The sequence below is a fragment of the Archocentrus centrarchus genome, unplaced genomic scaffold (genome assembly GCF_007364275.1).
Source record: "Archocentrus centrarchus isolate MPI-CPG fArcCen1 unplaced genomic scaffold, fArcCen1 scaffold_29_ctg1, whole genome shotgun sequence".
In the NCBI taxonomy this organism is placed as follows: domain Eukaryota; kingdom Metazoa; phylum Chordata; class Actinopteri; order Cichliformes; family Cichlidae; genus Archocentrus; species Archocentrus centrarchus.
The window spans coordinates 1,958,564-1,981,392 of NW_022060258.1; the positions used below are offsets into that span (position 1 = coordinate 1,958,564).

Genomic DNA, 22,829 nt, shown 5'->3' on the forward strand with positions numbered 1-22,829 from the left:
GCTTCCTAGGCCTATAGCAGCATAACTAACCCTAACTATAAGCTTTATCATAAAGGAAAGTTTTAAGCCTAATCTTAAAAATAGAGAGGGTGTCTGTCTCCTGAATCCAAGCTGGAAGCTGGTTCCACAGAAGAGGGGCCTGAAAGCTGAAGGCTCTGCCTCCCATTCTACTCTTAAGTATCCTAGGAACCACAAGTAAGCCAGCAGTCTGAGAGCGAAGTGCTCTGTTGGGGCGATATGTTACTATGAGGTCTTTGAGATAAGATGGGGCCTGATTATTCAAGACCTTGTATGTGAGGAGAAGAATTTTAAATTCTATTCTAGATTTAACAGGGAGCCAATGAAGAGAAGCCAATATGGGAGAAATCTGCTCTCTCTTTCTAGTCCCTGTCAGTACTCTAGCTGCAGCATTTTGGATCAGCTGAAGGCTTTTCAGGGAGCTTTTAGGACAGCCTGATAATGATGAATTACAATAGTCCACCCTAGAAGTAATAAATGCATGAATTAGCTTTTCAGCATCACTCTGAGAAAGGATGTTTCTAATTTTAGAAACATTGCGCAAATGTAAAAAAGCGGTCCTACATATTTGTTTAATATGTGCATTGAAGGACATATCCTGGTCAAAAATGACTCCAAGATTTCTCACAGTGTTACTGGAAGCCAAAGTAATGCCATCCAGAGTAAGTATCTGGTTTGACACCATGTTTCTTAGAATACATGCCATTAATAATTGTTCTCAGTTTTATGGACAAAATGATCACGGCACTAAATTTTACCTTCATGTTTTTATTAAATTTTGTTCATCTTACAAATTAAAACCAACTTAAATGCAGAAGTTTAACTTTAAGTTCACATTCTCCAGTAAATAAACTGTAAAAATAAATCAGGTGAAGTTTTTTTTTTTAAACAATAACCCAAATTCCTGGCAGTCCATCCATGTACTATATACAGTATATTGTACAGTACATAGCCAAACATATACAGATAAATCAACTGTGTCGCTGATTTGAAGACAAAAACGCCCACTGAATGAGCAGTAAACAAAAACCACACACACATCAAAACTATTGATCCTTATTGATCCTTATTGCTTAGGGTGATCTTATTTCTTTGTCTGACAGGAGGAGGAGTCACTGTGGTGCAGGGTGATGAAGAATATCAGAACTATTCATCACTAAAAACATGCACACACAGTATTAACTGGATCTGATCTGTTTTAATTAATACACTATACAAATCAACAAGTTGCTGCTTTCTGCACAAGTGTGCAGTGTCAGGAGCAACTTTCTGTTATGAGGAACATGAAAGTTGTGACATAGCAAAGGAATGTAAATATAGATGATTGACGCAGATATAACAAATAGCATATTTATGTCACAAAATGCCCTGCAGTCCTGCAGTTTAGACCTTTACACCTAAAGTCCCAGAACAGTAATGAGCACCAGGAACGGCCGCAGCATTGCTCCTACTGTTTACAGCACAGATTGCTGCCTGTGCTGAACAAAGAAAGTAAAACTGTGAGCGACACTCGCCGAGGCTGCTGGAGACATTCCAGTGTGTTTAAACGTGAGTGTAAACCTTAAGGCAGGATGATCAAGGCACATGTTCCACTGTAAGGAGTAAAGATCGGATGAACATGTCACTAAAAACACACGTCTGACTTTACTGTTTGTGACTGCATGTAAGATTTCTGTCAGCATATGTATGTATGCCTGCTTTTTGTTATGGCTTGTTTAAATAATATATTAATAATAATCTCATTGTCACAACTGTAATAATGTAAACTGAATATTTTGAGGCATTTGAATACCATTTTTACCTTGACTTTACATCTGTAATTTGGTATTGGGACCTGTGGAATATCAGCAGTATTAATATCAAGGGTCTTGCTATTACCAGAGCTGCATCCAATCAGGTATACATCCGCATTAGTTAAGTTCACTAAAACTGAGAAAAATCTAAAATCCTACAATTGCATTATGTGAATGTTACATGGAGGAACAATTCTTCAGCGCTATTATTGTAAAAATGATTGTATCCTATTAAAAAAAGCACATTAAGTGCAGCATTGTCGGCTTACGCAAAAGAAGAATTCAAATTCCAGTTCAGGATCGTTTCCCTGTATAAAAATAGTTAGAAAAGCCCACATGAAAGTCCCTGGAGTGTTGAAGCCAAAAATTCACATTTTCAATGGTTTTTATACAGTGACTGCACCCTGTAAAGAACAAGTTTACTCAGGTAGCAACTGTAGGTGATCTGTACTGTTGAATAATGATGTATGAGTTTAATAAAAGTCACAAGCCACTACTCTGCGGTACATGCTAAAACCTTGGTTTCAAGAAGTCTGAGGGAAACCACACAGTGCCAACATGGCTCTTCAAGTGGCTTGGTATCCTGTAGGACTGAGGGTGTTATTCGAGGCCTGAAGACCTCATTTGAGCAACCTCCAAGTTCTTGGACTCTTATCTTTATGATAAGAGACACTGGAGGAATGTCCCAGAGTCAGATGAATCCCTCTGATGGTTGGCCTCCCAGTCTAATTTGTGTGCTTGAGCTCAAAGCGGCTGTACACCTGCCTGGACTTCATCTTGTTGTATTGGTTCACCAGGTCCAGCTTGCTGTGGCCCAGCGTCATTCGCTTCTGGTCCTGGCGTTGTATTACACCGACCGGAGAGAGCGGCGGTGGCGGCGGACTCTGCTGACTCTCTGGCTCAGTTGGAGAAAGGTCTGGTCCTCCCCACGGTGAGCTATGAGGAGACGGTGTCCTCTGGAAGTTGTAGGTGTCCCTGTCTTTAGAGTTGGATGACAGGAAGTACTCTGAGAATTTGTTGAAGAACTGGTTGTTAGGCCTCTGCTTAGGAGGCAGTTTAGTGTCACTGACTTGGGAGGGCATCTGGGGCTTGGGGTTCAGGTTTGAGGAGGAGAAGATATTTGATTTGTGGTCATACAACCCCAACCCCTGGAACTGGGCAGAGGTGCCGCCGATATTTGACCGCATGATGTCTGCTGTGTTGGGTTTGTTCCACTCGATACCCATGGCCTGACCATAGGGTGGTGGCGGGCGCTCAGGATTGATTCCCCCGTTGACAGAGCCTCGTCCTCCTGATGTAGGGGGCTGTCCTCCTGATCGGTCGCTCAGTCCTCCTCTCCTCTCAGGACTCAGGTGGGAGTTGCCAGTGATGTCCTTTTCGTGACTTTGGGTGACCTTGTAGACCGTGTTTGAGGACATTCCAGGTGCAGCCTTCACACTGGAGATGCTGTTGCTCGACTGGCTGCTGGAGTTTTCGGAGCACCCCATGTCCCGCTGCCTGTAGGGAGAAGAGAAGACAAGTTAAAGCTGAATGTAAACATTTCCTTTAATTCATATTTATTGTTTAATCCATATTTTAAACCAGACACTGACTCGTTCATTTAACTGAAGAAACAAACAGATGTATAGATTTAATAAAACTCGTGCCCTACTGATATCAGTGGCTGACAATTAATTTAGGGCTCTTGTATTTTCCATGCATTGTTATGAATTTTCAAGTTTGAATCAGTTTAAAGACAGAGTGATGAGTGCTGAAAGACTTTAAAACATATTCATAATAAAGATTTATTTGTTCACCCGGCACAAAAAAGGGGGAATGACCTCAGCCATCAACCAAACTAATATTTTAAATACTGGTTTCAGGTGAGCGTTTCATAATAAGTGCACTCTAAAAATTATTCTTTTTTTCATTTGTATGACTTGATTATTATTTAACTTTTAATTGAGTTTTTGCTCTTTTCTGTCACAAATCAATTTGTCAAGGGCAGTTTTTACTGACGAAAAAAACAAAAAACAAAAGAAAGAACTTGGTCCTGTATGCTTCTCTTGGTGGTGAAATTTGCAAAAAAGTAAACTAAAACCATGTAAATAATCAGAATCAGGCTCATTCCCTTACAGTAAACACCTTCTTACCTGTCAGACAGTAAATCCAGCCCTGGGCTGAGCCCCAGAGCCAAGCCGGGGGCTATCATGGGAGCATACGGTGGGTAATAGGGCATCCCCTCCTCCTCCGGGTTGAAGAAACAGTCGATGATCTGAGAGTCGGCGTACAGACAGCGAAACTCTCGGTCAAAGCTTTCAGCAATGCGCCCCGAGAAATGCATCACCATGTTGCTGTGCACCTGAGCCGACAACCAGGTGAAACTGGAGAGGAGATAAGGTTAGAGTCAGAAATCTGTCTCTTCTGCTGTTTTGATTTCATAATAAAACACAAAGTAGGAAAGAAAAACAAGTTATGTGTAATGCAGTTCACATAAATAATCAGGTGTAAGATGTGGGGTGACTCATTTTCAGAACCTGAGGCCTTTGAGGGAGAACAGGACATTTTTTTGGCTACACCAACAGTCTTCTCCACAATCTGACCACTTGTCAGATTCGCCTCCTGCTGATGCTGCTGAGATACTCAAGGGGGCCTTACAGTAAGTGCATTAATGTGTGTTTCAATAATTAAGATAAATAATGTGTAATTTTTCAACTATGTGTGCATCATGAAAGGAAACTGAAGGAAACATTTCAACTCCAGTCACCTCGTCAGCTCGTGTTGGGCAGCAGCAGCTGAAGCTCTGCAGGATTTGTCTATGTTCTGATTTAAACTCAGTCCACAAATGCTGCAGAGCAGACCGCCTTATTTAGCAGTTTTTAATGCATCAGTTATGTAAAAGATCAAATCTCACTCGAGCAGCTGCTGATTACCAAGCAACATTTGATTTATGAGTTTGTGCAGATAAGGCCTGTCAGTCAGGTAAATCAAAGAGTCTGGAAGAGAGGCTGAACAGATCCTGGGGAGGCTTGTCTCTCATGTGTGTTTCATGTACATGAAATCTAGAAATTATGAAACACAAACTGAGGCTCAGACTTGGTACCTATCAGCTGTCTTTGTGTAAATTATCTCCCCCACCTCCAGCTGATAAAACAGCCCTGCAGTGTTAACTATTTTCTGGATGATGATGAGTCACCGTAGTGACTCATCAGCTTATCAGACAGCAGTGGACGAGAGGTGCACGAACACCGAAGGCGTTTAACTGAGCAGCAGAGATACTTTAATGCTTTTATGGCCAGACGACACAAAGGTTCAAAGTCAGACGACCACACAAACATCTCAGTTTTAGGCAAATGCAACAGAAAAAAAAAAAAAAAAAAAAAAAACCTTTTTGGGTTTTTAATCCATCCAACGATCCCCCTTATCTGCACTAATGCACGGATCTGGAACTGATTAGAATTTAAAGCCCCCCCCAGTAGGGAGATGGGAACACAGCTAGCTGCAGAGCACTGACTGAACTTTCAAAATAAGAGTGAGGGGCCTGACCAAGAGTGAATCGTTCATGTTATTGCCTTGGACAGGGCAGAAATATACTTGCCATCTGTCAACATGCACATGTGGAATCTGTGTCTGCATCTATGAACACAAAATCAGGTGATTTTAACTATTTTATTTCCCCATTGAACTGTTTTACAGATCATCACTTATTGCTAATCATTTCTCCATTACATTTAGTTTGTGCATATTCATCTGCTCATCTGATCCAATATTTACCTGTTAGCTTTAACCAGTTACTACTTTTAGATAATGATCTTATCTGTGACTTTTGATTCATTATGTTGGCCGGGTGTTTGTTACCTTTAGCTGCTTTCGCCAAACTGGTATTCACGCACATTTAAACCCCGCAGCATGACTCAGATTCAGGTATGCTTATTACTTCTACATATACAAGTTAATGACAGTCTGTGGCTTTTTAATCTCCATAAACAGAAACTAAAGGTGTTACCTGTAATACATACCTGTAATACATATCAAACCTTATTATTGTGCATATAAATGTACAGACATTACAGCATTTTGGTTGAAAAATGAAGTGCCACCTAAATTTGGCCAGTTTGCAGCATTTGCACAAACCTGTCCCTGATACCGCCCCCATACTGTCAGAGCAGGGTAATTCATAGTTTATCTAATTCACTGACATTTGAAAAACAGCCCAAAGAACTTTACTACTCATGGAAACTCAAATTGAAATATGCAAAATAGATTTAAATAACATTGCTTCCTGATTGTAATTAAGCCATCACAGACTTGGCAAGGTGTGATCACCAAGAAACAAAACAAGACAACCTCTGAGGAACCTGCAGGACAGCGTTCCTCAGCACTGAACCACTCAGCACTCAGCTATGTTTGACACGATCAGCTCAGAGCACGCCTTCACTGCCTAAACAGTCAATCATATGCAGTAATTTCCACTGCCTTCCAGTTCAGGTTAATAGGTTTATGATTTCATAAGAAGTCATGAAACTATAAATGAGATCATATTTTCCATGAAAGGTCAACCATTAAAGATGAAATCTGTTTCCTGTTACCTGCTGCTTCCTGGAGCAGGTAAAGTCTATGACACTGAACCTGACAGGCAGCAGTTCAGGTGAGAAACGCCTGGAGGTTTCACCACAGCTGAACTGAAAGCCTTCAGCCTGGTAAATGGTAAATGGTAAATGGACTAGTTCTTATATAGCGCTTTTCTACTCAGATATGAGCACTCAAAGCGCCTACTGGTGTGCTTCATTGCACTTCACCCCATCTGCAGCTTCATAAACAATCACTAGTTTAGAAGAATATAAAGCGGCTGTAAGCTGATGCTTATGAGTTGTTGGATGTTTGTTGCTGTGAATGTTGGTTTCCATTGGTTGGTTGTTGCTTCATCGGATGGTTGTTGACAGCTTTTTGTTGACTGGCTATTTGGTTGTTGATTACTGTGGGTTGGTTGGTTGTTGTTGTTGGTGGTTACTGTGGGTCTCTGATGGGTTGTTATTCAGTACCTAGTTCTTTGTTGGTTTGTTGGTTTTTATTGGCAAATCAGGCTGCTTTAGTGGTGGCTCTATTGGTTGTTACTTCTTGGAACATCAGATCATATCTAACAGCTTTATAAATGTGTAGTATAAACCTTTTACTCCATGTTTATATGTTACTTAAAATCACTAAATGGGGGATAAGTTTTACATAGAAAGTAAACCTTCATGTGTGCCATTACTGCTCAAAAAATATTTATATATTTTCCTTCAGATTAGCAGTTATGACTGTCATTATCTACATCAAACCAAAAGGTGGAGAAACCCAGGTGTTTAAAGCCCAGTGGACCTCTGCATTGGAGAAACCAAACAGCCTCTTCACAAACGAATGGCACAACAGAAGAGCCACCTCAACAGGATGAGACTCAGCTGTACATCTGCGTCTGAAGGTCAAAGGGCACTCTTTCAAGGATACCAACGTTCACATTTTGGACCGGGAAGACAGATGGTTTGAAAGAGGAGCATCTATGTCCACTGTGAACAACCATCACTGAACAGAGGAGGTGGATTACGTCACCAACTTTCCCCCCATTTACAGTGCTGTCCTGAGCCCCCTCCCCAGGTGCCTCAACCCCCATTCACACCTTTGTTCAGGTGACCTCAGTAGGTCACTTGATACAACGAGGCGAAGTCCCAAATTGGTTTCATCCAAAACCACTGATTGTAATAACCACCTCCAGGGGACTACGCCCACAGGGGTTTAAATACCCAGGTCTCTCCACCATTTGGTTTGAGAACTGAAGAAGCCTTTCGTATGAGAGATGAAACATCTTCAAGAAACAAACCAAAGTCCAGTCGCCCTTTTTTCAAGTTCCAGAGACGACTGTGACCTGGATGACAGAGAACCTACACAGACCTACACAGGGGTGGCTGTGGCTCAGGAGGCAGAGCAGGTCACCTACTAATCAGAAGGTTGGTGGTTCGATTTCTGGCTGCTCCAGGCTGCATGCCAAAGTATCCTTGTCCAAGATACTGAACCCCAATTTGTGTGTGAATGTTAGACAATAAAAGCACTTAGATTCATTTTGAAGTGCTTGTATGAATGGGGTAAATGTAATTGTGTTGTATAAGCACTTTGAGAGCTCAGTCAGAGTAGTAAAGCACTATATAAAAACTATTCCATTTACTATCTACGTAATACCACTGAATCTGTGACTTTACACTTTTAGTCTCAGGTGCTCACCATGGATCAAAGTTCTTTTATTGAACTGAGGGAGGGAGGTATGCTGAGGTGATAACATGACATTTTCCTTTACTGAGCTGTTTGATATCAGGTCCGACCTCACCCTTTATTCCACAGTCAGCAGTAGAGTTTGAAGCCTGTCAGCCTGCAGGCCCAACCCTCTTGCCTGCCACGCACTTGAAGCCACAGTCAGTCCTCCAAAAACAACACCGTACTGTGTCAAATTAGAGTTACTTTGTGTGTAAAAAACAAAACACAGCAAACTTAACAAAAAAGAAGCAGAGCAGGGAAAAGATGTGACTCTGGAATTTAAAAAAAAAGAAGTAAATGAAATGGACTAGTTCTTATGTAGCGCTTTTCTACTCTGTCTGAGCACTCAAAGCGCTTATACAACATGTTTGCATTTACATCCATTCATACAAGCACTTCCATATTTAACTAAGCTAAGTGCTTACTGTCTACCAGTCACACACATTCACACTCCAATGCTTGCATCGGAGAGCAACTTGGGGTTCAGTATCTTGCCCAAGGATACTTTGGCATGCAGACCAGAGCAGCCGGGAATCGAACCACCCAATTTCCGATTAGTAGGTGACCTGCTTTACCAACCGGTGAGGTGAGTGAATGAATGAAGCTGACACACCTAAAACAGGTGACTAAAATTAAAGGGAGAGTATGTTTGCAATAGACAATCACGTAACTTTTGCAAATATAAATGTTATCACTATGAGCTGCTGGTTGGCTCTTTAAGTAGTGAAACCTAACTTCAGGTGTCTTTGACTTCAGCTTATAACTTCATGAAAACCACATTATGTGCATAACCCTCCAAATAATGCAGGCTGTATAAGAATATGGAGTAAGAGAGGATGTAAAAGAAATTTGAAACAAAAAAAAGTGCAGATCCAGACATGAACAACTAATCCCAACTTTAACACCTAAAACAGGAAAACTGCCTCTGAACTCCTGAGTCGGTCCTTCAGGCTTGACGGTGGCTGCCTGTGAGGAGGCACTGCCTCTAAGATTAAAGGCAGGGAACAAAGATCTTAAAGCTTAGCACAGAGAATGAGAAAGGCGATGGCTGCACTGCAGTATGTGCCATGGGGCACCTCTGCATAGACACCATGATCTGACTAAAACAACCAGTATAAAAAAAAAAAGCCATAACTAGCTTTATAAAAGTCAACAGCTGGTCCTAAAGTGAAATAAATATGAATTTACTCTGGTTGACCTTGAAGAGTCTCAGACTTAATGTAATTTAAGTAAACTGGTTATAAAAACCAAACAAAGCTAAGAGGCTCCTCTTGAGAAAAGCAAGTGCAATGACTCCAGTATGTGGTGCATTCACTGCTTCTGTGCAGCTCCTCGACACCAAGTTGTTAATATCCCCAGAATTTTACAGCACAAACTGTCCACCAGCTTCCCTGCTACATTACAGCAACACACACACACAAAACACTACACAGCACTACACACTGATGTGACTTTCCTTGAGACTTAAACTGCTTTAATCTGAGTCTTCTCCCAAGAATTAAATTTGTGTTTTGTCCCCAAAAGGAAGAAGAGTCCTGTGATTTAAACACTTAGGTCCTCACAACACGAGTAAAACAAATATAGCTACAAAAAAAACAAAAAAAACATGGCACTCCGTCTGAGCTGTGGATGAGTAAGCGACAGCAAAATTCACACTAAATTTCTGCTTCAAAAATTTCCAAACACATTTTAAGCCCCTTTTTCAAGGCCAAATACCAACTTGTGCAGCTACAGCTGCTCATAGCTCAGTGCTTTTGTTAGTCGTCTATGTTTAAAACACAGGGGTGTCTGTGGCTCTGTGGGTGGTTCAAATCGGTTGGTGGTTCAATTCCTGGATGTTCCAGTCTGCATGCCAAAGTATCCTTGGGCAGGATACCGAACCCCAAGTTGCTCTCAGATGCAACTGTCGGAGTGTGAATGTGTGTGAATGCTAGACAGTAAGCACTTAGCTGTGTAAATGCAAATGTGTGTATAAGTGCTTTGAGTGCTCAGCTAGAGCAGAAAAGCGCTGTATAAGAACTAGTCCATCTACCATTTAGTACCCCAAAGCTTGGTACTGTTTTAGAAATCCAAATAAATGTTAAAGGCCTGTGAGAACTTATGACCAGCAGACAGATTAATTAAACAGCTTATGCACATTTCCAGGACTAGAGTTTTACTCTAGGACTCCGCTGCTTGTCAAAAACTCATCTCGGCCCTTCAGCTCAGCGTGAAACTGTTTAAGCTCCTGTTTCTTTAAGTCTGCCTTGATATGATTGTTTCATTTCATAGCTGACTCAAAAAAAGTCAACTTCTTAAACACCCCTGAACGAGTTTGAGCATGAACATTCAAGTGGACGATGCCAACAACCCGCTAGACAAATTAAACCACTTTCAGGACAACAAATGAGCATAAGGCCATTTGTCAGCACGCTTGGACAGAAACATTACCATCTCTTTGTGGTGGATTTCTCTCTTTGCTGTCACTTTGTGTTTCTTTGAATTTGCTTGGTGTGTTTTTGTAGATGCTTCATGTCTCTCTGTGGTTGTTGCACACCTATTTGTAGTCATTTCACATTTGTTTGTAGTTCTTGGCCATTTTGTGGTTGTTTCCATCTCTCTCCAGTCATTTTGTGGTTCTTTATAATTGTGCTGTCTCAGTAGTCATTTCACATTTGTTTGTAGTAATTTTGTGTAGCTCTATAGCCTCATGACTGTCTGAATCATTTAATAACTATCTGTAGGATTTTTAATATTCTCTTTTGTCCCCTTGTGTTACTGTTTCTGAGTATTGTTTCAAACTGAAGCTCCTTTGTAAGACCCAGACTAGCTTTTTTATACGGGGCCATTTCAGATTTCCCCACAGGTTGTGTGGGGTAGCCATGGCTGCCCCTTGGCTTTGCTCCTGCCTGATTCATGAAAAGCCACCACGAATCTACCAAATAATCCTGACTAATCTTTTTCAACAGTATGAATGTGTTACAAAAATGAATGAAGTCTCTGCTGGTGCTCTGACTCCCATCCTCATCTACCTGTCGTAGATGTAATTACAGGTATTACGCAGGTATTCCCATAGTAGCTCGTGGCCAGCAGTTGCTCTGCAGTACAACGTGAGCTTTGTTACGCTGCTTATCCGATCAGACATTTGCACACTCCTCACGGTGTTTGAGCTCCACCAGCTTCCTGCTGTAATCTGCTGCCAATCAGGCTGGATGCAAAGTAAATGTGAGGCTCCTGAGAGGAGATCAGTCCACAGGACACGTTTTTATGTTTGCAGCTCATTACAGCTGTAGTCAGCCTTTTTACGCCACCAAAAACATAAGTAACAGTACAGTGCTGGTACTGTAAAGCCAGTGAACAAGTGTGTGAAGCTTGATGGGTCCAGCTTGGACAGTCTGCATCTGTGGTTGAATTTGAACGTATCCTTGGGTTATCACATGTGCAAGTTTTTCAGAAAACTTGATCTCTGACCTTTAGCTTGAGGTCAAAGTCACCAAGATTCAAACTCGTCTGAGATTTTTAGTAGATGCAACGATGGAGTGAATTTGAACATCTTAGATCACATCGTTGTCGAGTTACAGCCAACGGCAAAGTTTTTAGGGAACAGACGCCGAGGCTGTGACATCAGCTCAACCTTTTCTTCAAAACGGCCGTGCTAAAAATGACTGAATGGTTTATGAATTGCATCCAGTTTAGATAAAGATGGACGTAACCACCATGACATCAGTGAAGTCCCTCTTGTAGCCTTGAGCTGAGTGTTTTGGAACTGAAGAGGGGAGCGAGGGGAGGATCTGACACTCGATGCTCTTGTTATGGTTCCTTCTGACACTAACAGGACCATAATTTACATCATGTTTTATTCAATAATACGTGAAAATAGAAACCGAGAGCATAAAACTAATCAGATGAGTGTTTAAAGAGCTCAGATAGGTGAGGATAGTCATTTTTGTCATAGACTTTTATATTTCCAGATTTCTTAATACAACACTAGACATAAGAACATGTCCAAACTCAATGTTTTCATCTTATGATGTTATAAATTTGCATTCTGCAATTCCAGACTTATTTAAAGAGTTACTCTCAAACTGACCGAGCACACTAAAGACGTTCAGCATAAAAAAACTTTGCTTTTCATTGGGATAGTTTTAATCTAAACCACCTTGTTAAGACGTGTGTGTGTGTGTGTGTGTGTGTGTGTGTGTTCCTCACCTATACGAACCAGCGATGACCTCTTCACAGTCAATGATCATGAACTTCTCCAGGACCTGACCAGTGAATTTCTTGCCGCTCTTGGTGCAGTACGTGTCACCGCAAACGCTACGAATACGCATGTTCTGCACACGCGCGCGCACACACACACACACACACACACACACACACACACACAGTTAGACAAACGTACATTGTAGGTCGACTCACAAAATTAAGAAGATGAAATTTTAAACAGCAGTTTCATTAATTCAAGCAACAAACAATAAGCAGTTTTTTAATATTGAACACGTTTTGTGCCACCTTTTCTGCTCAGCTCTGCATGTTCCTGTAAAGATCATAAAACCTCTAATGAGAGCTGAAGTCTCATCTATCAAATATTAATTAATGATTCCAGCTTTAAAGGGGACCTTTTACACTAATTTCCAGTCACTCTTCTAGACTCACTGGGTTTTGGTGCGTCCCCTTTTTTTGAAATACGCTGTTCTAGCTCTTCCCCCTTTAAGACAGCTTTCATTCATAAATGTAAGATTTGAACAGTAGGTGGGTGGGGCTTCATAGGTGTGCCTGGGATCACCATGTTAGTGATGTCCTCTTTCTATGACACCATGCAGAGTGAAGAACAGCAAAAAACTGTGTGAAATTCAGCATTTAGAGTTTTGGGGATTACGCGTACCTACAATGGGCTCATCATCTGAAACTTTGCACATATTTAACATGAACATCTGACAGTGTTACTGGTACTGGTCATTTCTGTGAGGGGAAATAATGATCTGGTTATGTACAGTACCATACTTACACATCCAAACCTTTGACTGGTACTGTATAATGTTTGCCCCGGGCCTCTCCAGAGGCCCGTCTGGCCCTGCAGTCAGTGTTTGAGTGTGCTGTACTTACACTGAGGTGTGAGTTCTGGATGTCCAGCGTGGAGCACATGTCTGTGAAATATCTGAGGTTCTTCTCGTCCAGCAGGATGTAGACGGGGACTCTGCGTTTGTTGGATGCCTCCATAAGGTCGCAGAGCAAGTCCACATCCGTGAACACGTCCATCACCACCGCGATCACCTGCAGAGGGACGCAGACGTTAGTGTTTGCTGAACCCTCACCATTCAACCAACCAAAGGTTTTTCAGAGGCTGCCGACTGAGCTTCATTCTTGTTGTATGTGATCTGAGCGTCAGCGTACACGGCAGGTTTACTGTTATTTTCAGGTTTTTGAGTTTATTGAAGTAATAGTGTCTGCTTCTGGTTTCTGCTGGGTTTTTTCAGCTCTTACTTTGGCCTGATGACTGAGGCACTGACACTTTCATTTATCAATATTCTCCCCATAAAGCCAACATTAGTTCAGCTCGGCCTCTCAGTGGTGAAGCTGTCCTCGCCGACACTTGTGTAAGTTAGAAATTCTAGAATATAGGCCAAAATGTGAGAGCTTAATAGGTTAGAAACTGGAGCAAAGTAGAGAAATTATCAGAAAACAATTAACTGATGCACAACTTTCATTTCTATGAGACCTGCTCTCCCGCAGCTTTATCGGTCGAGTCAAACTAAAGCCTCGTAAATCCTCCCTCACGGGGAGATCCCTGCTTGGGTCAGAGCCTACGGTGACCTTCTGTTTTCAGAGCTCCTCCGGTAAGTAAAATCCTGGATTTTGGATTCCTGGATTTTCCTTGTCATGCATTTTTCAGCTCAGTGTAAAACTGAGCTTGTGAATGAAAATGAAGATAAACCCAGATAGAAACACAAATGTACAGACCTGCTTAAAAACCAGTACAGAAAGAAATCAACCCCATTGGGCCACCTGTGACCTGTAAGCTCTTTAACAACCCTACAGGCAGGGCAGAAAAATCAGCTTATAATGTACCCACGTAAGAAGAGCGATATCCCTGGATTACTGGGACCTTAAAGACAACACGATGAGTCTCAATTCTGAACTGTCCTGTTTTCTATAGTTTCTAAGCAGATTTGAGGACATTTATGTTTTTATGTCTGTTACACATCAGGACCTGTAATTTAAACTGGTCCTCTGCTGCTTTTCCTTATTTCATATCCTATGTCTCCTGTCCCACTGGTGGATGTGTGGAGGTCAGTGTATGCACAAGTAATCCAGCTAAAAGGCTGCAGTCTGCTCTAAACACTCAGTGTCACACAGCTTTTATACTCTTGGCTCAGCTATGTGTGATGTAATAGAGAGGAGATATGTCTAATACAGCCATCTCAGGTACAGACGCCCCACCCACCTGCTGTTCAAATCTTTTAGCCAATCCCAATCAAATTGACTAAAAAGAGGAGGAGCTTAGCCCAGCCTAAAATAAAGAAGGAGTGTTTTGAACTCTGAATTATGCAAAGCTGCTCTAGCAAAGTGGAAGAATAAAAATGAAGCTGAAAATGAGCAGAAGGGGTCCCTGTTAGACCGCTGTAATCACTGCAGCTCCATTCTGTAGAAGATCTCGTGAGACAATCGCAGTCAGAGTATTCAGCTTTTTAAAAACCAACAATCACATAACTGGAGCCAAATATTATAATACTAGTTACCCATAGATTCTGGTTTTCTGACAGTAAGTGGGAGGTACATTGTTGATAATGAAAGCGCACATTAACATTTCTAAAAATGAGCATTATGCCTTAAAGATTTTGTTGTTTCTGGCCTCGGTAATGTTTACTTTTCCCCCAGTTTACACCTGCCTTTATTCACACCAGCCTGTAGGTTTTTATTAACACTGGAGGTCAAAGGTCATTCACAGTCCTAGCTCAAAGCTATATCTGAGGAAATCAAGTCAGCTGAGTCAGTGACCTGTGAGAGACTCTAAAGGTGAAGAGGGCAGAACATTGTAACTCACAGATATCATCATAAAACTTCCCCTGTTGATTATTCACACCAGGAATATTATTTTCTGCAGTACAAGTATTCCCAAGTCTCTGTGGGGAAGAGGACCGCTCCCTCAGCTCTGAGCTACACAACAAGAGCAAACTAGTTTTTGTGTTACTGCTTTGACTAAGAGCCCACTGGAGGTACAAATTACATACTGTTAATATTTCAGGAAGTTTTTTCTGTTTGGGCAAAAGTGTTTTGCAGACATCCTCATGGGGCTCTGGGAAGCTGACGGACATTTTCATAGTTCTCCGGCATTTTATGGATTAAACAATCAAAAAATAATAGAAAAATCAATGAAATTCCTTTTAAATGCAGGGTGCAAAATGTTTTCTTGGAAAAACAGAATTCACCAGAGGGGCATTATCATTAAAACAATAGATTTCACTACAGCTCAAAGAGCCAGTGAACTAAAATGAAAAGATAATTGCAGCTTCATAAAGTCTCCTTGGCTGGATTAACCTGTTCTGTGTCCTCAGGGTAAAAAACATGCTTCAGGCCCACTGATGCCTCACACTTCCTCGCTATAATATCCTGCACAGAAAGCCAGAAACCAACCACGAGTCCCGCACTGGAAGCCCAGTGTGTGTTCAGAAACCCTCACATACTGGCCGTGAAACTGCAGATCACTTCTTACTTAAGTAATAAGTAGCATATAAATACTCAAAAACAAGAAAGTCACCACCAAGTAAGGAACATTTTATCATCTTTAGTTTCTACCTCAGAAAGCTGGAGTGAAATATGCCCTCTGAAAAAAGTCTGGGTCGAGTAAAACGAAAACAAGGCTGCAACATGATCATTTTCATTATTAACACAGTTTTTTTGATTAATCAATGAATCACTGAAAGAAAAAACTCCCACATCTTTAAATGTCTTAAAGATATTTGAATTATTTTGATGTGGGACAAAGAAAACCTGCAGATCTTCATATGTGAGAACAATCATCATCAGAATAATCATTCATTTCCATCAACTGATCGATAATCAGTGAATTATTTAAACTCCAGCTAGATTCTAACTTCAGGGTTCGCTGTAAGATTGTGTAATGGTATTATAATACTTTTATAAGCTTATGTAATATCATTATGTTGTTTGTAAGTTGATGTAATAACAGAATGTTTTACTTGCAGTAAATAATTCAATAAAAATATTATTTACTCTTAACTACCTCAACTGAACACTTGCACCCTGCACTGTGTTTACCTGTGCAGCTTCAGAGAGCAGAATGTGCCTTTAATAAGCTGCTATTATTGAAGCAGAGGGCCCCCGGAGGCCTGGGCCCCGGGGCAGCTGCACACTTTGCATTAACTTGAATTAATAATGAAAACTGTTGCACTGCTCACCTGCAGAGTTGGTGCAGGAAGGTTTTTACTCTGAGCCAAATCCAATAAGTTCAAATAACTGATGGACACAAACAGACAGGTCAGCAGGCCAAGAGAAATTTAATCTGCATTTCTAATTTTAAAAAAATCCAGACTAGGCCTAATCCATGTCTTTGGGTCCGAGCCTGTGTCTTGGCATTTCTATAATTTTATCTTTCCCCGAATGAAAGGGGTCAAAGTTCATTTACTGCATAAACATTCTGAAATGCAGCGAGTGAAATGAGACATCAGAGGAACAAACGTGCAGCTCTGAGAGCAGCTGCTTGTCAGCTGGATCCACCAACTGATGAAATGCATTCAGGCTGTCATTTGATCTGAAACCTGCTGAGTCGGCACAGACGTGTGGGAAAGAGGTCAGCGTCTGCGTCTGAGCGAAAACAGCTTCTCCAACATGAACGCACAGACCGGTCAGGTTCAAATAAAAAACAGCTCATTTTCCTGCACATTAAACACGGCTATTTATACACACAGAAGGAGGAAGTGACTCATGTGCAGCGTGTGCCCGACTGTCTGCTAACAAACCTACGGAGCTTCTCATTTGACTGTTACGTGATCGCCGATCAGAAGACGATGTGCAAAACACTCTAAATGCAAAAGTTCCGATAAGTTAGAGAAGCAGTGAAGAAATCGATGTGAGGGTCACACATCCGCTGCTACACATTTGTTTTTACTGCATCCACAGTGGACGGCACGGCTCAGGGCCCCGGGCTCAACAGGAGCCGTGCCGTCAGAGTCTCACTTAAAAAGGCTCTTAACAGCTGTTCTTGCAAAGACAAATACACAACAATTAACAGATGCAAAGCAAGTGATGAAAACCTGCTACAAAAGACACACAAAACAACTGAAAAGAGACAAAAAAGTAAAAAGAGAAAGAGCAAACTTTAAAATAACAGAAAAGCCTGTAGAGACACACAACTGCTACAGAGAGATGCAAAGTGTCTGCAATGCAAGATCACCACAAATAGACAAAAATGAGCTACAAAGTGATGACAAACATGCTAGAAACAGCTACAAAACAAGAATAACTACTGTCACAACTACTGCAGAGACACAAAACTACTACAAATGGACACAAAAGAACAACAACAAGACACAAAACTACTACAAATGACACAAAGAGAAAAGGCTACTTTAAAAGAAACTCAAAACCACCAAGAGAGAAAAAATAATGCAAACTTTAAAGGGACACACAAGACTGCAGATATAAAGATGAGAGCTATGTCAACAGTGGCTGCAAAGAAACACAAAACAACCACACAGAGACACAAATCTGTTTCAAATGGCCACAAAACAACAAAGAACAGAAATACAGAGATACACAAAACAAAACTGCAACAAAGAAACAAAACAGCAACTCCAAAGAGACACTAAATTTCTACGAGACATACAAAACTACAAAAAGCAAAACAAACAGATACAAAATGACTGCTAACCCCCCCCCCCCCCCCCCCCCCCCCCCCACTCCCTGATGCTCGGCTCAGTGGGACGAGTGTCACGGCGAGCAGCTGACCTCAAGCTCACAAGCTGATAAGCCTGCGCGGGCAGGCCCGAACCCACCTGGCGCGGGCAGGTGGGTTCGGGCCTGCCCGCGCCGTTTTAAACAAACCAGGTGGAAACCACTCCAGGGATGGATCAGAGCAGTGAGGAGCATGAAAAATACCAAAACACACCTCAGTGACTCCTAATTGATCCTGTGTATCACTTCAGTATGACTCTCTCTTTTCGAGCCCGTCCAGCTGCTTTTTCTTCAGCATCAAAAAAGAACAAAAATGTGCAAAAGTGCAAAGTTTTCCATTTTTAGAGTCACACTGTCAAACAAGAGAGGAGGCCTACCACACCAAAACCTGACAGAAGGTCAGCAGCAGTATTGTAGTTTCAGTTTCATTACTGTGTGCAATGACTATAAAGTTTAATCTAATCTAAACTTCAAGGGGCAAGTGAGCCTGATAATTTCCCTTCATATTCATTTTACAGTATTTAAGCTTTATTTCCTTCTTTATTTTTTATCGTCTCTTTTAAAACCTTCATTGGTTTGATTATTTTTCACTTTGATTCATTGCAGTCATGTGCATTAGCGTTGGTGTTAACGCCATCCCTGCACAGCACATAAAGCTGCTGTAATCAGCCTGAAGCGTGTAACACAGCTAAGGTTCACTGACTGTTCATCACAGTCTGTGTTAAATAATGAAATGTGACAGCTCTAAACTTGTCACATAATGAGACTTAAAAAACATAATAAAGTAATAACAGGTTGAATAGGTCTGAGTGCAGGATGAGTTTAATTTGACTGTTTGTGCTCAACAGGAGGACAAATAATGGCTGAGGTCACTGAGCTCAGGTGTTGACATCATGTTTACAGTCAACTGTATTTACACAGCCACACATGTGTGGCTAGAAACTGGTCTAACATGTACTGAATGACATGTTATGGTCTGAGGAAACATTTAGCTGCAGTAATTCAACTGTAAAAAAAAATCATTTTACACATAAATGTGTTATAACTTCTCTGATGTGAAGCAGTAGTTTTATTTTGTCTTATATGATAATAAAATTATTTTTATTGGTTTGAGGTGGACAACACATGACTGCTGAGAGCTTTAGGTTGGCTCGTGGGAGATCAGAAGAAGAATTTTTGACACAAAAATGAATCAAATTATGGAGAAAGCAAAGGGCGGTTTCCTCAATAATAAACAACAGATGTTTGGGTTTGACTTTATCCTGCCATTGATTAACTACCTGATTAGTGTGTGTGTGTGTGTGTGTGTGTGTGTGTCTGTGTGTGTATCATGAACCTCATATATGAATGTGCCAACAAGCAAATTCGCTTGTTTCTGCTGCAACATTAATTTGAAAAATACAGATTTTAGGCCAAAATATTTTCGCCTCTGCAGCTTGTCAGAAATGCTGCTTTTTTTTTTTTTTTTTTTTTTTTTTTTTTGTCTTATATGATAGTAAGCTGAATGTATTTCGTTTTCACATGGCCGAAATGTGACTGCTGAGAGCTTTAAATTGGACTGTGGGAGACAACACGATCATTTTCAGCATCGCCTGTCATTTTGGACCCAAAGATAATCAGGCCATTGTGAAAACAAAGTGCACATTGATGAATAACAAAGTAAAGAAGTCTCCAGTGTGACCTTTGCTGTGTCACTGATGACTGACTGATCAGCTGCTGTATAGGTGCAGCAAAAGGAAACTGCTGGCTGGGTTCAGGAATAAACATCTTAATTCAGATTAAAAACGACCTCCTGTTGCTTTTTGTTTCAGTCTCAGATATAAATGACTCCCCCTCCTCCCGAGGTCAAAGACCCCCCCCAGAGCCCCTTACCTTTTTGGCTTTGTTGATCAGGGACCTGATGGTGTCTTTGATGTTGTGGGATTTGTCTCTCTGGAAGTAGATCTGAGTCTCTGACGGTCCGAATCTCGTCGGGGCGTCCGGCCATCCGAGCTCCAGCATCGGAGGCTCCTCGTCGGACATCATGGGGAAATAAGTTCCAGAAGTAAGCTCGGACACGGCGTCCCCGTCCCCGAAGTCCCGGTCGCCGGCGCCATTGCTCTCGGGGCCGCCGCACGCCTTGCTGGTCTCATGCTGCGTGATGTAGTGGATCTCTAGCGGGGAGAGGAAGTTCACCTCCCGCTCCTCGCTCAGTACCCTGCGGTACTCCTTCTCCCCGTGCTCCAGCAGGGCGTCCGTGGCCAGCCGGGCCGCCTCGTTGTGGCTCAGCTCCAGTGTGGAGACCTGCCGCCACGGGTTCTTCACCTCCTCCAGCCGGGTTGCGAGCTTGCCCAGCGGCTTCCTGCCGTTTGTGGCCGGCCTCAGGCCCTCGGAGCTGATCATGGTGCTGTCCCAGTCAGCAGGTGTGAGATTAAGTCGGTAAATCCGGTTTTCTGATCCCTCCCGGGGATTAAATAAAGAAATAACGCGCGCGGAGAGGACGGGAACAGGAAACTACCTGCTGCTCTGCTCAGCTTTGGGAAACATTGTCGCTGTTTTAAAGAAAATCTACACAAACTGCGGATTATGTGAGACTACAGCACACCAATAATCCGTCCTGAGCTCAAAACTCCAGCAGAAAACACCCCCGGGAGGCTGCAGCTGCCGGGATACTGCAAACCTCAAATTAATGTCTCAAAAGTATCCAACTCACCGCGGAGGGGCAACAAAGTCAGTACTAAAGGAGCATTTACGAGTTTTCTAAATAATCCGAACCAGGAGCAGCAGCTGCTTCCTGCGAGGCGCTCTAATGCTCCTAATGGTCCCCCCTTCTCTGGTTCCCGGTCTGGTCGAGCAGGATGTGAAGTCCCAGGAGCCTCTTCAGCGCAGCGGCCACCTCCTCTCCCTCAGCATGTGTGTGTGTCTGTGTATGTGTGTCTGTGTCTGTCAGGTGTGCATCTTCTGCTCACCTGTTTCTACCTGTCCTGTTACCGGTCTCAGACGTAGACAGACTCCTCCCACCCACTCCGTCGTCAAGCCAACCGGCTCACAAAAGGTAACCGATGCCTGGAGACGACTTTCAAAATAAAGTTCCCAGAGAGAGAAAAAGAAGCACCCTGTTATCTAAAAGCACAAAGACTGTAAATAAAAGAGGCCAAACGTGATAGCTCTCGATCTTACGTTTAAAATACAGATAAATCTAATAAATAAGAATGGACTACTACCATTACTACACTATATCAAGTGTGTAATATTTGGTCACACATCAAGGGCGCAACTTTGGGTCCAACATTGGGGGGGGGGTTAAGCTCTCTGCCTATTTATTTATTTATTAAATCATTTACTTTTCTAAAAGGATTCAGGAGATTTTGGGTTAATTAGAAATGTATTAGAAATACATTGTAATGCTTTTACTATGTATTTAACTTTTTTGTATTTACTCTGCACCTTCAACAATTAAGAAGAGGCTTACATTTTTCACATTTCTTCCAACAGTAACAAATATCTTTCATGAAACTGTTTTGTTTTACTAACAATTTTGCAGCCCCTCATTCCACTTTTAAAGAAACTGTTTTAATTTGGCCAAATATAATAAATAAAATATTTTACAGCAGTCTGTTCTCCACTGAGCATGTGAGAGTTTAATGCAAGCTTTACTATTAAACACGTTCTGTAGAGAAAAAGTTTTAACTTGATGTGTTTGAAATATAACGAGTCTCATCCTGGACCTTTCTGGGACTCTCATCTTCAGTCCTGTTATCAGTAATTATATTAGTTATTATTAACTTAATACATAAAATGTTATGTGTGTATTCACTTGAGTAAAACTATACACTTGTTTAATGAGTTTAGTTTATTACATATTACAGGTATTGTACTGTGCCGCCTGTGTGCAAATAACCACTTTTATCTTCTTTTTCTTTTGACTCATTGTCAGATTAGGAGGAGCAGGTCTAACGGAGCTAAAATACCTGAACCGGTATTCATAGTGTGTCTGATACACAGCGGCATAGTTATTAAATCATCAGCTAACGATACACATACATTTACCTCATTTTGATTTTTTCCAAGGGGGCGTTGTCGATCAACAATGAAAAATTGTTGGTTGTTCGCTTTTTGGGACTCTTCATTTTTTCACTGCACCCCCTCCCAGCAGCTGCTTCCACAAGCAACTGGTGAACGCTGCTGCTTGGTAGAGAAAGCGGGTTGGGTGATACCAAGTTTTTGTGGGGGAGAGGGGGGTTACATTACCAAATGAATAAACATGCTAGTATTTTATCCAAAATTGATAATGAATAAAGAAAATTAACATGTTATTCATGTAAGGTGTTTTTTTGTAAATCGAAATGATGTGACTTTATTGGGGGGGGTTACAGTGATTGGATCAGATTATTGGGGGGGGTCATAACCCCCCTATCCCCCCACACAAATTACACTACACGCATGTCACACATTTATTTATATATATATATATATATATATATATATATATATATATATATATATATATATATATATATATATATATATATATGTATACCAGTGGCGGATGCTGGTCTTTCAAGGAGGGGAAGCTCAATTTCGGCCTACATCATAAAATGTGTCGGTTTATTTATACAGCAGCACCAGCTGGACAGAAAGAGTGACAGAAGTCAGTCTCCAAACACAAGCAGCTACAAAAAACCCACCAGAAATAGAAGCTCGATTTGTCGCTAGTCGTGTTTAGCAAAGAAAACGCCGCTAAGAGGATTAGGAAAGTCTCCGGTTCAACTCAGAACAGAATGAAAATTTAAAAATGCTCCCACGGATGTTTACACAAAAAGATCGCTGATTCGCTCATTTCGCTGTCAATCAAAAAGGGATTCAGCCTCAGACAGATCA

The 22,829-nt window shown here is 41.5% G+C and overlaps 1 protein-coding gene across 1 annotated transcript; it reads right to left on the reverse strand.

Annotated features, from left to right (window-relative positions):
• Positions 1–770: 770 nt before the first annotated feature.
• On the reverse strand, positions 771–20,973 carry fam83c (family with sequence similarity 83 member C). The gene is made up of 5 exons (XM_030723883.1): positions 19,842–20,973; positions 13,161–13,328; positions 12,264–12,388; positions 3,944–4,174; positions 771–3,308 (listed from the first exon to the last, which is right to left on the reverse strand). The coding sequence occupies exons 1-5, from the start codon at positions 20,349–20,351 to the stop codon at positions 2,537–2,539; spliced, it is 1,806 nt and encodes a 601-aa protein (XP_030579743.1). The 5' UTR covers positions 20,352–20,973; the 3' UTR covers positions 771–2,536.
• Positions 20,974–22,829: the final 1,856 nt, after the last annotated feature.

Coding starts and splice junctions, on each gene's coding strand:
- fam83c (XM_030723883.1), bottom strand. CDS start 20,351: ATGATCAGCTCCGAGGGCCTGAGGCCGGCCACAAACGGCAGGAAGCCG. Junction 4,175..12,263: donor GTCATCGCTGGTTCGTATAG/GTGAGGAACACA, acceptor TCTCCTCTCCAG/TTTCACCTGGTTGTCGGCTC. Junction 3,309..3,943: donor CTGGATTTACTGTCTGACAG/GTAAGAAGGTGT, acceptor TTCTCCCTACAG/GCAGCGGGACATGGGGTGCT.